The sequence below is a fragment of the Spermophilus citellus genome (genome assembly GCF_964194105.1).
Source record: "Spermophilus citellus genome assembly, chromosome: 6".
Classification (NCBI taxonomy): domain Eukaryota; kingdom Metazoa; phylum Chordata; class Mammalia; order Rodentia; family Sciuridae; genus Spermophilus; species Spermophilus citellus.
Genome location: NC_138187.1, coordinates 75,579,408 through 75,595,916, shown reverse-complemented (window position 1 = coordinate 75,595,916; position 16,509 = coordinate 75,579,408). Strand labels below are relative to the sequence as shown.

Genomic DNA, 16,509 nt, shown 5'->3' with positions numbered 1-16,509 from the left:
CATTTGCTCTTCATTCTGCATGGGGTGACAAGTCATCTGCCTGCAACAGTGGTATGCTGCTACATATTTAACAGGCAATTTTCTGGGAAATATAACCTTATCGGTGGTTTAAATACTCCCACAATGGTCAGTTTCAAGCTACCAGTGTGGCTGTGGAATTTGGGAAGGACACACACTGTGGGCCTATGTGAGCTGATTCCATCCACCACCTGTAGTGCTGGTTTTGTGCTTATTTCCAGTCTAACCAACCAACTATAGAGGATACTGAAAATTCTGAACTGCCAAAAGCATTTGTTTCCTTCATTAAAATTGACATGGCTTCTGGTGTTAATATTGTATATTAATTAGTATTCGGTAATTTCAATATTTAATATCCTATTCAGAAACTTTTAAGTGACTACATTTAATTCTATATTAGAGGCAAAGTAAGTCATGAAAGGTAAACGTGGTTTGTGTTCATTTATTTTTGGTACTGGAGTTTGAACTTTGGTGCTCAATCACTGAACTACATCCCAGTTCTTTTTTATTATTTTTAAAATTTTTTTTAAGTACTAGAATTGATTATTTTGAGAGTTGCCTCAGCTGGCCTGGAGCATATAATCCTCCCCTTAGGCTCCTGAGTAGTTGGGATGATAGGCATGCATCACTATGACCAGCTTATAGTTTGTGTTTGTGAAGTGAAACAGTAAGCAAAATTGAGTCTTACAAAAGAAGTCAAGTTAGGGCTGGGGATGTGGCTCAAGCGGTAGCGCGCTCGCCCGGCATGCGTGTGGCGCTGGGTTAGATCCTCAGCACCACATAACAAATAAAGATGTTGTGTCCTCCGAAAACTAAAAAAAAAAAAAAAAAAAAATTAAAAATTCTCTCTCTTAAAAAAAAAAAGTCCAAGGCCAGCCTTAAAAATAAAAAGGGCTGTTTATCTAGCTCAATAGTAGAGTACTCTTAGGTTTAATCCCCAATACCTACTTCCCCCTAAAAAAGTCAGAATACATCAGAATTTTAAAGAAAATGTTATTTTGAGGTGCCCCCCCCCATATCCCATGGAACAAAATGAAAGTGCTCCAAATCAAGCTTTATATTGATTTCTTTATAATTTTGTGTTTGTTTTAAACAGCAGCTTAATGGATTGATTGTTCCTGTTCTTCAACATCCAGACCTTCAGGATGTCTTACTTATTCCTGTTATTGGACCTAGGTTTGTGACTGTTTCATTTTCAAATTATATTTTTTCTAAATAAAGATTTATCACAGGATTGTTTTTTTACTCTTTGGTGATAATGTGAAGTTTCTCCATAGATAAACAGGAATTTATAAATTGATAAATGTAAACTTTGTCATGGGAAACACTAAAGAAGACTAGGAATGGGTGGTAGGACCTTGGTAATAAAACACCTTAACTTTATTTTGTGCAATGATTAATTTTTAAATTTTTTCCACTTTCTGAGAAGCTTTATTTCATTTATTTATTATGAGATTCCAGTGGTGAATTAAACTGGTTTTTGAACTGCACCAAAATACCATTTTTTTTTGTTTTTAGAACTGATATGTTTATAAAATTTTATCCACAATTCACAATTATGTTAACTTACTGTGTACCAGGCATTGGTTAATTTGGAAGACATATATTGAAAAACAGGCTTTCAGAATTCTTTACCTAAGGACCATTTTTTTCTTTGTTTGGTCCTGGAATTGAACCCAGGAGTGCCATACAACTGAGCTACATCCCCAGTCCTTTTTCATTTTTTATTTTGATAGAAGATTTTGCTAAGTTGCTGAGGCTGGCCTCAAACTTGAATCTTCCTGCCTCAGCCTCCCCAGTCTCTGGAATGATGGGTGTGTGCTATTATACAGGCTCCAAGAAGAATTTTAAAGTCATATTATGGTACAAAATAAAGATTTTTTTTTTAAAGCTTTAAAGTAATTTAGTGGTCAGTAGAAGAATGGTTAATTATTGGTTTATCCATGCAATAGAATATTATATGTCTTTTAAGGTGGAAGAATTTTATGTACCAATAAGATGAGATGTTAATGATCTGTTAAGTGTTAAAAACAAATGGGCTAGGGATACAGTTCAGTGGTCAAGGGCTTGCCTAGCAAGCACAAGGACATGGGTTTGTTTCCCCAAACACACATATACACAAAATAGTTGTACTTGGAATAATTACTTTAGTTGCAGTTAAGAAAATGACAGCTACACATTTGTGTATGCTTCTTTACATATGAAAAAAAGTTTGGAAGTTATAACCAGTTAACTATGAACAGTAGCTTAACTCTGAGGAAGTTGGATTGGGAGAAAGGGGAGGAATAAAAGATTTTTACTTGTAACACTTCTGTTTTGTTTTTTACTACAAGCATAGATTTTTTACAATTAAAAAATAGATTAACTTCAAAATCTGATTAGTTTAAGGTGAGATTTATATGTGAAATAGTGAGATTTTCAGTGTACAGTTTGAGCTTTGCCAAATATTCAACTGTATAGCCAAAACTCACCCCACCCAGGAACTGAGCATTTTTATCAGCCCAGAAAATTTTCTTGGATTATGCTACCCTACTAGGAAATTATTGTTCTGATTTCTGCCATTTCTTGATTTTTGAACTGGTCAACTACTGTAATACTGTAGTATTACAGATAGATCTTTTAAGACTACACCCCTTATGAGGATACAACATTGCTGTTCATAGGTTCAAAATTTTGCCACTTCTCATTCTGTTGAAATAATCTTATTCTTCAGATTAATACTTTTTAAAATAGGTAACAATTAGGGTTTCCTCTTTATAAAAGGCAAATTTATTGTACAAATTTAGAATTATACATAAATTTAAAAGCGACAATTTAATTTTTATCTACTTTCTCACCAATTCTGATTATCTTAGCATCAAATTCATATTTTTCCAGACAGCTTATCTTTACAACTGCACACCTGAATGCATGTTTGCATTCATTTGTATATATTTTTAGAAAGAAAATCCTGTGTGTAATGTCTTACAATTGTTTTTCTGTTTATTTAAGACTCTATTATGAATATTTTTCCATGATATAATTTTCTGTGATTTATGTATCATTATATTATTTTAAATAGCTATATATATATATAGTACATCTTATGATTGAGCTTAATTTTTTCAACTGTCTGTTGAAAGACATTTAGTTTTTTCCTGCTTTCCACTGTTGCTAAGTGTTGCATTGATTATTTGTGGACTTGCCTAAGCATGTGCACAGAGTACTACATATTACATGGAATTCCTGGGTCAAAAATCTGTGCTTGTTTTGGTCATGGTCTGTTTTATTTTTAAAAAAAAATTTTAAATACTTTTTTTTTCACTTTTTGTTGATGCATAATAGTTGTACATATGGTGGAATTTGTTGTTGTATATTAGTACATGAACACAGTGTAACAGTGTAACAACATAATTTGGTCAATAATGGACTGTTTTAGAAGTGGCTCTCATAAGTAGTGTAGCACATAAGTTGTCTGTCTCCTCCGTACTTCGCTTTCCTTATCTCTACTTATCTCTAAAATGGAAATTAAAAATACTTTCTAATCATAGGATTGTTGTGAGGCTTACATAATTGCTTAGAATAGTTCATGATACATTGTATATATTCAGTAAGTGTTTGCAATACTTCTAATTTTTTATTTCATATGTTTTGCTTTTTGCATTCAGTTTTACTAGTTCACTTTTGTATTTTGTTGCTGTTCTTCCTTTTTAGATGTTCTTTAAGCTTATTTAAAAATAGAGACATATTTGAAACTTTATTGTTCATATTTATGTGCTTTTTGCTTATTAAGGTTTTTTTGTACTACTCACTATAGGGTCTGTGTTTAATGTTGACTGAATCTTTTTTACTTGTAACTCATGAATGAACATGGTTGCATCCTAGTATGCCATTTGCTAAAGAATGATATAGAATGTGGTGAAGAGAAAACCTAGACGATTAATTTGACTTTTTTTTTTCAGAAATACTTTCATCAGATATTGTGATAGCACAGCTCTAGTCCTGGTGAGCAGAGCTGATTAAAAAATGTAGGTTCTCTGTGAAAGTTTGTAGTTCACACTGTTTTTTGTTTGGGGCTTTAGTTAATTGTGTAGTTAACTGAGGTCACAAGAGTATTTAGAACATTGTATCTGAAACATTTTGGGGGGTGAGATGGTACTAAGGATTGTCCCCACAGGTGCTGTACTACTGAGATACATCCCCAGTCCTTTTCATTTTGAGACAGGGTTTTCTTTCCCCCTTATTTTAAACTCATTTGAATGAGAACCTCTTGATACGTTGTTGAGGCTGGCCTCAAATTTGTGATTTTCCTGCCTCAACCTCCTGAGTCACTAAGATTATAGGCATGCACCACAGTGCCTGACTTGAATTTGTAATTTTAAATTCTATATTTTCTTAGTTCTCCTTTCCTCATTAAAACAAAATTTCAACACAATATTTCAAATAGGTTAGAATAAAATTTCCCCTTTTTTCATAATTGAATACATATCTCTTGATCCAAATGAGGCTAGATTTGCCTTCTTTAGCTAGCTTGATTTCCATCTTTTAAAGTTGCGTTTTCACCAATATCAGTATTGTTTTAGTTTACAGCTTACAGTTCTGGAGCTTAGAAATCTGAGATAGGGTGACAGGGTTCTGGTGAGAGTGCACTCCTGGATTGTAGGTGACTGACTTCTGGTCCTTTCCATACATTGTGAAAAGACGGTGAGCTGTCTGGGTTCCTCTTATGAAGGCACTGATCCCATTCATGGGATTCTACCATTTTACCTAATTATCTCCCAAAGCCACCTCCAAATATCATCACATTGGGATTAGGGTTTCAGTGCGGATTTTGGATAGGATGCACAGTCAGTCCATAATAAGCACTTTAAAATTTTAATTTATATGAATTCATAAGGTAATCAATAGAATTTCAAAGTAATTGCATAAAGACTGCTGGTTCAATAAAGATGGCAGTCTTTCTGAAAAGAAATTGGTTGACATATAACAGTATCCCTTAATATCACAGTTTTGTCCATCTTCTGTTAAAGAGTTGTTAAAATGTGCAGTTAAAAAATAAAAAGTGTCAAAAGAAAAACAATTTTTTTTAAAAGCAAAACAAAGATAAAAAGTGCTATGTAGTTTGTTGTTTGTTTTAATGAGACATTCCCATAATTGTTTAATTTCTAGTTACTTCATTTTTAATATTTTTTAATTTTTTAGTATTTATTTTTAGTTGTAGTTGGACACATACCTTTATTTTATTTTTTTTATGTGGTGCCTCACACATGCTAGGCGAGTGTTCTGTTGAGCCACAATCCCGGCCCCTCATTTTTAATTATTTTAATAGTTAAAATAATTTTTTTATTTGTTAATAAAACTTTATTTTACTTGTTTTTTTGTGGTGCTGAGAATTGAACCCAGTGCTTCACACTTATGAGGCAGGTGCTCTACCACTTAGTCACAACCCCAGCTCTTAATAGTTTTAATTAGGTGTCTTTGTACTATTTTTCCTCCAGTTTTTATTGTGTACTATTGCACCTTATTGTTGGTTTACTCAGTAAATATAAGCTTTTAACATGTTTTATGGCCTATGCCAACTCTTACATTTCCTCTTTTGTATTTCCTCAGTGTCCAAGATTTCTATTCAGAAAACATCATCATGTAAACATCCTCTGCCTGGTACATACCCAAAGTCTGAACTGGAAGAAGGAAATCTGGTGTTCCTCTTAAACACCAGTTTTTATGGCTTTAGGCACAGTGAACTACTCTTATCAGTTAATAGTAGGGACACTTCTGAAATCTAAACTGCAGATGCCAGTCAAGGCCAGCCTTAAAAGCAGACCCTTCAAAGGGAAACAGGCTTGTTAGGTTAACTTTTCTCTGTAGCTATCCATTCTAGAATTCATTATTTTCTCTCCTTAAATTCATTAATTAACATTACAAGTTTCCATTATACAAATTTATGCTGTGGGTAAGGTGCAAGTATTACAAAGACAAATGGGTCATACTTGTTCAGCTTAATGGCAACTGTAGTACAAGTCAGATGTATGATTAACATGATGAAAGTGTAAGTGAGGTGCTATTGGGTAATGAAGGACTGAGTACATAGAAATTTGTAAAGATTTTCTCTAAGCAGGTATTTTACTTGAGCTTGAAGATGAGTAGAAATTAGGCTGATAAGATTAGGTGGATAAATGAATGTATGCTAGGTACAAAGAAAGCATACCCAAAGATTTGAAATCATAAAAATCCTGATGGTTCATGATAAAAGAGATCAGATTTGGCTGCTGAATTGATTTTTTTCAGAAAGGTAGGTGAAGGACAGATTGTAGTTAGGAGAGACAGGTTGTGAAATAGGAAGGATATTTTTAACTAAGAATATTTTCCCCTATAGACTCTAGGAGCCAAAGAATTATTGTTAGAGTAACGATTAGATCTGTATTTTAGAAATATAATACTGGTAATAGTTTTACATTAGTGAGTTGTGAAGTCAATTTTTTATGAATTAAATGGATATTTATGTCCTTAAAATTTGTATAATAAAGGAGTTGTTTCATGAAATGATAAAAATGTGTGTCCACACACATGGAGCCATGTAGGTGGAGTGGGTTGTTGTATTTGGTGTTTTTTTGTTTTGTTTTGTTTTTTAAAATGTTTAGTTATTGATGGACATTTATTTTATTTATAAATAAATCGAACCCAGTGCCTCCCGCATTCGAGGCAAGCGCGCTACCACTGAGCCCCAGCCCCAGCCCCTGTATTTTGTGTTTCTTAGACTACAATCAAAATTTCAAAAAGCTTTCTTTAAAAAAAAAAATGAATTGCAGAGCTGGAGAAGTTAGGAATTTTAGTTTTTAGTTCAACAGTATGGTAAATGAAATAACCAGAATACATTTCTTCTACATATACCTAGGAATGTAATAAAAAAATAAAATGGGTCGTAAAATGCATAGCCAAGTGATTAGTAATAAAGTAAAATATTTAGGAATTAGGAATGGAGAGTAATGGGGAAAATAAAGCAGTCAAGTGATGAGTAATAGTAAAGTATTTAGAAATTAGGAATAGAGAGTAATGGGGAAAATAAAGCAGTAAGCATCTAGAGTAATATTAGGGGGGTGAGATTTGGAGAAAGAATGTCATTCATGGTTTTTATGTTTTTTTTTTTTTTTTTTTTGTTTTTTTGTTTTTTTTTTTTGGTACTGGAGATCTAACGGAAACTTTACCACTGAGCTACATACCCAACACATTTTTTCAATTTTGAGACAGGGTCTGACTAAGTTACTGAGGCTGTCCTTGAACTTGCAGTCCTCCCATCGAAACCTCCTGAGATGCTGGCATTACAATAGTACACCACTGTATCTGGCCATTGATTGTTTTTTAAATTTAGAGTCTTTGATTTTTAATATGGGTTTAACACTGGGGACTGAGATCTGTCGAGCAATCATTATGAGACAGGAATTAGGAGGCAAGGAGTGTCTCTGTTAGGGTCTAGGTTAGAGAAAAAAAATTCTGATAATGCACTATGGTTCCATACCTCACAAAGACTTGGAATTCAAATCTTATTACTCAAATGGTCTTGAAATCTACATTCTGGGAAATTGACATATAAATTGGGTCCCAAGCCAATTCTTCCACTACTTGGCACAAACCAATCAAAATCATTCTAGAATGGCACACTTTTAAGCCAAGCCTCACACTTTTCTCATCCTTAAAAGATAATTTAGGAATCAGACTATCATAGTGAAAATTAGTGTGTTCAGTAGACTACAGAAATAGAGTCCCCTAAATTCTAACAGAACTTTCTGGTAGAGGATATAAATCAGTTTTCCTAACTGATTAAAAACAAAAGAATAAGACAAAAAGGTAGAATTGATAAATAATTCATGGAAATATTGTTAAAATTAAGAATTCACTCCACAAACTAAACTTAGACCCAACTGATACAATTATTGAATTAGGTGATGATTCAGGAAATGATCCAGAATGCAGCAGAGATAAAGAAATTAGAAATATGAAATTGAAATTGATTAATGGTAAATGGAATTAAAAGACAGCTTATATTTCTAATGAGTCCCAGATATAAAGAACAGAAATAATGGAGAAAAGACTATAATGAAAGCATTAAGAATTTTCTAGAATTGATGAAAGACAAATTTAAGAAGTACAAGTCTGAACCCAAAAGTAAAACAATGCATGTCTAAGTACTTCAGAGTGAAACTGTAGAACACCAAAGACATAAAGTTCTGAAAGTAATTAAAGGTAAAAGGAAACTGCATCAGTAACAAGTAAAGAGATGATGTATGTGTGAAGTCAGGTGCTAGACCCAAGAAGTCAGTCAAGCTGGGCATGGTGACACACATCTCCTATTGTCTCGGGAGGCTGAAGCAGGAGGATCATGAGTTCAAAGCCAGCCTCAGCAACTGTGAGGTGCTAAATAACTCAGACCCTATCCCTAAATAAAATACAAAATAAGGCTGGGGATGTGTCTCAATAGTGGAGTGTCCCTGAGCTCAATCCCTGGTACCCAAAAGAAAAAAAAAAGTCAAAACTCGAGGTAGCATTCCATAACTCAAGGAAAGTCAAGGCTTAGGAAGAAGAGGTTCAAACGTATTTTGGGATAGTAATTTATAAAGAACAGAAATTTCTCACAGTTCCAGTGGGTGGGGAATCTGAGAATAAGGTGCAGGTGCTTGGTGAGGTCTTGCTGTATCCTCACATGGTTAGATGGTGTTAGAGCAAGAGAGGTGTTAGAGCACCCCTGGGTTTAAACCCTGGTACAAGAAGAAAAAAAAGACGATTTGAGGTCATCTGAGGAATATAGGAGAGAGAAATATTGTGTGAGACTTGCTGAGTTTGAAGTTACTCTGAGACATCTATATATAGCTACCTGCAAGTAATTCAAAGTATCAGTCTAGAAAGACTGAACATTAGAATTTGTGGCTTTATTATTTCAGTAAAATTGGACCTTGCTCTGTTGCCTAGGCTGCTATTAAACTTGTGGGCTCAAGTGATTCTCCTATATGAGCCTCCCAGGTAGCTGGTACTACTGGCATGTGCCTGATAATCTCAGCTATTTGGGGTTATCAACCAAGTGATTATTGAAATAATGAACTTGCCAATGGATAGAGTGCAAGGCAAGTAGAAACCATGGTGTGCTTGAGCAACGTGAATAGGTGGGATCAGGTAGTGTAAAGTTGAGAAGTGTAGTGAGGTTTGATAATTGGATTTCAAGGAAAGATTATGGGACATGATTCATGTGTGAAATGTTGCCAACCAGGGAAGCTCATGAGAGACTCTGCTCAGAATTTTTATTGAAGATTGATCACATTAGGACCTTTGATCTTTGGAAAAAATCTCACCTAATATTAGAAATGATGCCAGATTTTAGTGGTATAAAGAATATGAGAAATTGAAAAAGAACTCAAAAATGTTGTATAGAAAAGATTTATCTGTCTAGATTTTTAAAAAATCACAATTTTCCATGCAACAATTTACCACTTTAGAAATCTTACTCTTTCCTCTTCTTTTGTGTGTTCTCTTTGGATTGACCCCAGTGCTGCACTCATGTTAAGTACTGTACCACAGAGCCACATCCTCGGCCCTAGAAATGTTTTTAATTTCTTGCATATTTCTCTGTTTTAGTCTTTGAAAGCAGCAAAAGTATCACAGTGCAATATGAAAATAGTAATGCTTATTAAGTGATTAACAGATTTTTATGCCACTCTCCTTCCTTCCACTAGATGGACCTCTTTCAATTGTTTTCTCAAATGCTCAGTTTTTTTTTGTTGTTTTTTTTTCTATTCCTTTCAATTCAGCTTTCTCTTGTTTATTCAGGAAAGTCGAGGCTAAAGAAGTTATTTATGTAGAGTTCATACTGAAACATTGAAAATGTTTGTAGGTGTTGGAGGAATATTACTGTTAAATTTCTTTTACTATTCATAGAAAGAATATAAAAAGACAGCAGTATGAAGCCATTGTTGGAGCCCAATGTGGTAATGCAGTATTAAGAGGAGCTCATGTCTATGTTCCAGGAATCATGTCAGCTTCAAAATGTAAGTATAAGTTTTAGGTTTCCCTAAAAATCATGTGTATTTTCAAATGGAAAATTTGGTATATTTCATTGAGATGTTGTTCAAATTTACCTTTGTTATGTATTTTTCAAGCTTAGCATTTAACATAGCCAGTGAGGATTTTACCTGATAAGGACTAACAAAGTAAGCATGCACATAAAGCTTTCTGACAATTGTTTTCTCTGCAGATAAGTATTTACATGGTGATATTTGTTTAAGGAGTCATTACTGATTAGTAGACAGTGTAAGTGAGATTCTGTTTTGTATTCTCAACTCTGTTGCCTTAAAACCTCAGGCTTCTCTCGTGTAATTTGTGAGGGTAATATGTAGAACTTGGAATCTGAACATTAGGTGAAATGTGATATTCTTAATTTATTCACTCATTTGACAGCATATTGCATATGCTTACTAAGTTAAGATCCCATGGTTAACTGGTATCTTATTGGATTTGAAATCACAAGGCACTATTTATTTATTTTTATGTGGTACTAAGGATCAAACCCAGTGTCCCACACATACAAGGCAAGCAATCTGCCACTAAGCCACAAGTTTTAATCTATTGCAATCTTATTCTTCTCTGGGCTTTGATTATCTTGCATAGGAAGTAAATATTTTGATCCACATCAGAATTGTCAGACTACTTCCTGCAGACCAGATTGGGCCTATGTTTGTTTTTGTCTGGCCTTCAAATTAATTTTTTTTTAGAAATTTCGTTTTGAGGAATCTTAACATACATTATTTTTGTTGTTGTTTTTCATATCGAGGATTAAACTCAGGGGCACTGGATCACTGAGCCACATTCCCAGCACTATTTTGTATTTTATTTAGAGACAATGTCTTAGGGCCTTGGAGTTGCTTAGCGACTTGCTGTTGCTGAGGCTGGCTTTCAACTCAGTATCCTCCTGCCTCAACCTCGCAAGCTGCTGGGGTTACAGACATGTGTTCCATGCCCAGCTCTTAGCATACATTTTTGAGGAATCTTCCTTTGGAAGGAAACTTAAAGAGCTTTTGCATATTAAGCTAAGATACAAAGATTTACAGGAAATCTTTTAAAGAATGTGAGGTTTGGGGATCATAATTTATATGGAAAATATCTTCCTTTGCTCAGTTGAACATTTCCAACTAAAAGGATGTTTTAAAGACTACTCTTTTGTTTTCACTGAAAAATTTCTCCATTTAGATTTATTGTTGGGAATATTTTAAAGCCAAAAGATTTCTCTGTAAGGATTATATTGAGATAATTAGCAAATTTAAATGGCTTATTTTCATTGTTTATGTCCCTAGAGACCCTGATTGTAGCTTGAAGAACGTTTTGTTATTCTCCTAGAACATGGGTTAATGTAATCTGGTTTTCTTCCTTTCCTAGTTATGAAAGCTGGAGATGTTATTTCTGTGTACTCCGATATTAAAGGGAAATGTAAGAAAGGAGCCAAAGAATTTGATGGAACAAAAGTATTTATTGGAAATGGGATTTCTGAACTAAGCCGCAAAGAAATCTTCAGTGGGCTACCTGAAATGAAGTATGGTATTCAGTGCTATGGGAGGAATAAACATCCTTTGGGTGGTTTAAAAATAGTGTACACAATGTAAAAAATCAAATGGAAAAAAAATTATTTAATCCATAATCCCATGATTTTTTGGGAAAAAAAAATACCTTTGGGTAAAAACAGTAAATAGGTTAAAAAGCCTACCTAAGCAACCAGTCACATGCTAATTGTCAAAATTTTACTTGTCCTTTGAATTTTAAAAATTTTTGCATCTTTGAGGAACAGTACTTACCTTGATAGAGAGTGAATTAAATGACTCATCTAGATCAGTTTAACATTCAAATTTTGTGGGAAAAAAGTTTGTGATTTTAATACAAAAAAAAATTTCCCTTTGATTCTAGGGATTGAATGAAGGGGCACTCTGCCACTAATTTATATCCCTAGCCCTTTATTTTTGAGACAGGGTGTAACTAACTTGCCAAGCCATGAATTTATAAGCCTTGGTGTCTTGAGTAGGTGAGATTACAGGTGTGCACAACCACACCCAGCAGAAATAGGTCTTTTAAATAAAAAAAAATTTACCAGAAAATCAGTATTCACATGAATATTTCTGTGAACAATTTATGTTTGTTCTTATTTTACTTAGTTCTTTCAGCTTGTTGTAGAATACTGTAGACATCTTCATTTCTCCAAAGTTGACATGGACATACTAAGATCTCTGCATTTATCCATCTAGAACTAGACCATATCCCTGATTCCTGGAACAGTGTTTTTCATGTTACAGCAGTTTTTCTGTCTAATTGAAACTCCTCTGAAGAAACAAATTATTGAATTTCCTATATTTAGATAGCAATACTTTCTAAATTGTGTTCTCCTTAAAAGGCTTTGGGAGTATGAAAATCATGCAAATGTCTTCTGTTTCTCTTTGAGTCTGTAATAGGGGATTGATATTTTAGTTCATTATTAATGGTATACTCTCAATTCTTTAATTTTGGTGGTTCCTATTACTGTGTTGAATAATGTTTTTGGATCAGTGTTCTGAATGTTTCCTTTATTGATAGGAGTAGAAAGCAGCTATTACAAAAAAAAAAAAAAAAAAAAAAAAACTATTGACTTTCTCTGACAGTGTTTGTATGCCCTCTCTCCCCCCTTTAATAGTCTCTGACTATCTTTGATTGCATTGTTTGTCTTTATGAATCACTGTCTACTATGCCATCTGTGTCCTGGCCCCTTCCTGTTCTGATCAGCTCCACTGCCACTCATAAAATGGGACATAGGTAGAAAAGGTCATATTGGGATTGTGTCAACACTTGGGCAGTTATTCTATAAAAAGTTGATATGAGAATGTAGTATGTGGATGTGCAGCCAGGGGAGCCTGATTAACCCAGGGGTGGGAGCCTGGTTAACCCAGAGGTGGGAGACTGGCAAAGCAATAGTCTTTGCCATTGCTCAGCATGATTCTAGGTATTTTTTTCATTTTTCATACAGGTACTGAGTAGAGTATCTTATAAACTCGATCATTCATGAAATGTTGATTAATTAGATAGACTAAGTTACCGTAAGTCAGTTACCAAAAAGATTAGAATGAATCAAAAATCAGATGTTCTTGGCTTTTTAGTTTATTAAGATATCTAAAGAAACTCTTGTGCCTAAATTAAAAACTTATTTATTTTTTTCCTTTTGATTCTGATGGGCTCTTTTACCCTACTGAAGGTAAACATTCACAAACAATTCTCAGGACTATTCAAAGTATTTTAGTGTTAAAAAAGGCAAATAATTTTATATTTGACATGCTACTTGAATATATTCATAGAAATATGTACTATGTAGTTTGTACACACTAATGTTAGATTTCCTTTTTTCAGAGGTATAGGCATAAGAATGACAGAACCAATATATCTCAGCCCTTCGTTTGACAATGTACTGCCCAGCTACTTATTTTTACAGGTAAGTATCTATAGAAGAAAAATATGTATGACATTGAAATATATTTTGGTGGATAACTCTAAATCTCAGTGTTTTTATGAAAAACATATTAAAATATTTCTTGTGGTCTATTTATATATATTTTGATTAAACAGGGAAAATCTGAGTGTTCCTGCTTTTTTTCTTAATACATTTTTTGAAAATCTTTTTCTCTCTCCTTTATTCAAAGGTGACTTTATGACACTAAAATTACTGCTTTCCATCTAAGAATGTCAGTCCCTAAATAATGCACACATTTGATGTTCATTTAAGTGTTCCATTTGTCTCTTTTAGTAAGATTCTAATGGTTTAATGATATCAGATTTATGAGATGGATATCAGTTGCAGTAATAAGTCATCTGGTTTGCCTTTTCCAGTTTAGTAAGCACTTTCATTCATTAACTCATTTGTTACTATTTGCTGGTTAGATGTTGATTTTCTCAATATAAGATGAAGATACTGAAAACCAGATCTGTTTTTGGCCAACTTCACACCACTAGTAGTTGGTAGAGTCTGATTACAAACTTAAGTTCAGTTGCCATGTGCTTTATTCTCTTTCTAGTATTAAACCAAAAGTTATTTACAAATTCAGAAATAATTCCCGTGGTGAATAATCAGAAAATGATTTATATTGTCATCTATTGGCACATTATTAATAATGTGAAATATTAGACTCTATAACCTAATACACAATGGCTTGTGGATCATTTTTGGTCATTTTGTTTGCTTAATTTTTGGTTTTTGCTTATTTGTTGTATAATCCATTTTCAAACACTTGTGATCATCTGACAATACAGCCATGCATCATTGCTTGCAGAATCTAATACGATATTATTTCTCTCTTCAGTAAAAGAAAGGGCCATATACCTGCTTATCCCATGATTTAGTTTTGACTTTGGAAAAGAGAAAAATCAGTATAGTGCAATTTTTATATATTTTTTGATACTTATACTAGGATCATTACTTTCCCTCACCTGTAACCTTAAGATCAACTTGACAAGTACATAAAATATAAATTGTGAAACAGTTTATGATTCAAAATATTCAAGTAGCATCATAAAGTCATATTCTTTATCACTTAATGACAAGGAACATGAGATGTTATAGCTAGAATGAATCTTTTGTATCTGAGGGTAGAATTTTTGTCACTTCCCTAATGAAAGCTATTTTATTGTATAAAATGTACATTGATGATCTTTGGCCAGTAAACTTATTAAAAATGAAAATGGTAATACCAGCTAGCACCTAATTGAGTGGGTATTGCATTCCATGTGTCATGCTGAGTGTTCTGGATACACTTTTTCATACGCTACTTGTAAACCTTCAGTTTCATAGACAAGGAAATGGAAGCCTAGAGAATTAAAGTGTGTGCACATAGTAGACACTCAGTAATTTTCTAGTGGCTAAATTAGGGTTTGCTGATTGCCACATATAAATCAAGAAAGCCAGAATTTGAATGTAGGTCTTTCTGACTTAAAGCCTTTGCTCTTGACCATATGCCAATGCTTACAGTGTGACTCTTGGAAGATCTGAATCACTTGCAGGGCCTGTTTCAAATGCAGGTTCTGAGCTGAGTAAGTGGGGGCTCCAGGTAATTCACATAGTCCTTAAGTTTCCCAAATACTTCTTTTACAACTTCCCAGAAATCCTTGTCTAGTGTTTATTTTGTACATGATTAAATTTCCTTTTACAAGCTAGACAAGAGGATACACACCTGTAATTCCAGACTTGGAATACTGAGACAGGAGCCTTGTTAAGTTTAAGGTCAGCCTCAGCAACTTAGCAAGATGGTGTCTTAAAATAAAATTGACTGGGGTTGGGGCTCAATGGTAAAGCACCCCTGGGTTCAATCCCCAGCACCAATCAATAAATTTCTTGCCCTTTACAGACTAATTCAGAACCACCACGTTTTTAACTGGGTCATATCTGATACAGTGAAATCTAAATAGCTTAATTTAGTGCAGGCCAGACCAGGAAATAACAGTTTCCTTAAGAAACATATCCACAGTCTTGCTATTGTGAATTGTGCTGCTATGAACATAGATGTAGCAGTGTCCCTGTAGCATGCTCTTTTTAGGTCTTTAGGGAATAGACCAAGAAGGGGAATAGCTGGGTCAAATGGTGGTTCCATTCCCAGCTTTCCAAGAAATCTCCATACTGCTTTCCAAATTGGTTGCACCAATTTGCAGTCCCACCAACAATGAGCAAGTGTATCCTTTTCCCCACATCCTCGCCAGCACTTGTTGTTTGGCTTCCTAATGGCTGCCAATCTTACTGGAGTGAGATGGTATCTTAGGGTGGTTTTGATTTGCATTTCTCTGACTGCTAGCGATGCTGAGCATTTTTTCATGTGCTTGTTGATTGATAGTATGTCCTCTGAGAAGTGTCTGTTCAGGTCCTTGGCCCATTTGTTGATTGGGTTATTTGTTATCTTATTGTCTAATTTTTTGAGCTCTTTGTGTACTCTGGATATTAGGGCTCTATCTGAAGTGTGAGGAGTAAAGATTTGTTCCCAGGACGTAGGCTCCCTATTTACCTCTCTTATTGTTTCTTTTGCTGAGAAAAAACTTTTTAGTTTGAGTAAGTCCCATTTGTTGATTCTAGTTATTAACTCTTGTGCTATGGGTGTCCTATTGAGGAATTTGGGGCCTGACCCCACAGTATGTAGCTCGTAGCCAACTTTTTCTTCTATCAGACGCTGTGTCTCTGATTTGATATCAAGTTCTTTGATCCATTTTGAGTTAACTTTTGTGCATGGCGAGAGAAAGGGTTTCAGTTTCATTTTGATGCATATGGATTTCCAGTTTTCCCAGCACCATTTGTTGAAGATGCTATCCTTCCTCCATTGCATGCTTTTAGCCCCTTTATCAAATATAAGATAGTTGTAGTTTTGTGGATTGGTTTCTGTGTCCTCTATTCTGTACCATTGGTCCACAGATGCCCTTCAATAGATGAATGGATAAAAAAATGTGGCATCTATACACAATGGAGTATTACTCTGCATTAAA

The 16,509-nt window shown here is 34.2% G+C and overlaps 1 protein-coding gene across 5 annotated transcripts in view; it reads left to right on the top strand.

Moving 5' to 3' along the window:
* NSUN6 (NOP2/Sun RNA methyltransferase 6) overlaps positions 1-16,509 on the top strand; it is a 52,029-nt gene that overhangs the window by 10,852 nt on the left and 24,668 nt on the right. For 2 of the 5 annotated variants that reach the window (XM_081298777.1, XM_081298775.1), the window contains exons 3-6: positions 1,115-1,194; positions 9,922-10,031; positions 11,416-11,569; positions 13,402-13,483. In XM_081298777.1, the coding sequence (XP_081154903.1) occupies positions 1,115-1,194; positions 9,922-10,031; positions 11,416-11,569; positions 13,402-13,483 (426 nt within the window). The remainder of the gene's footprint in view (positions 1-1,114; positions 1,195-9,921; positions 10,032-11,415; positions 11,570-13,401; positions 13,484-16,509) is intronic. The other 3 variants (XM_081298778.1, XM_081298779.1, XM_081298776.1) reach the window with 2 other exon arrangements.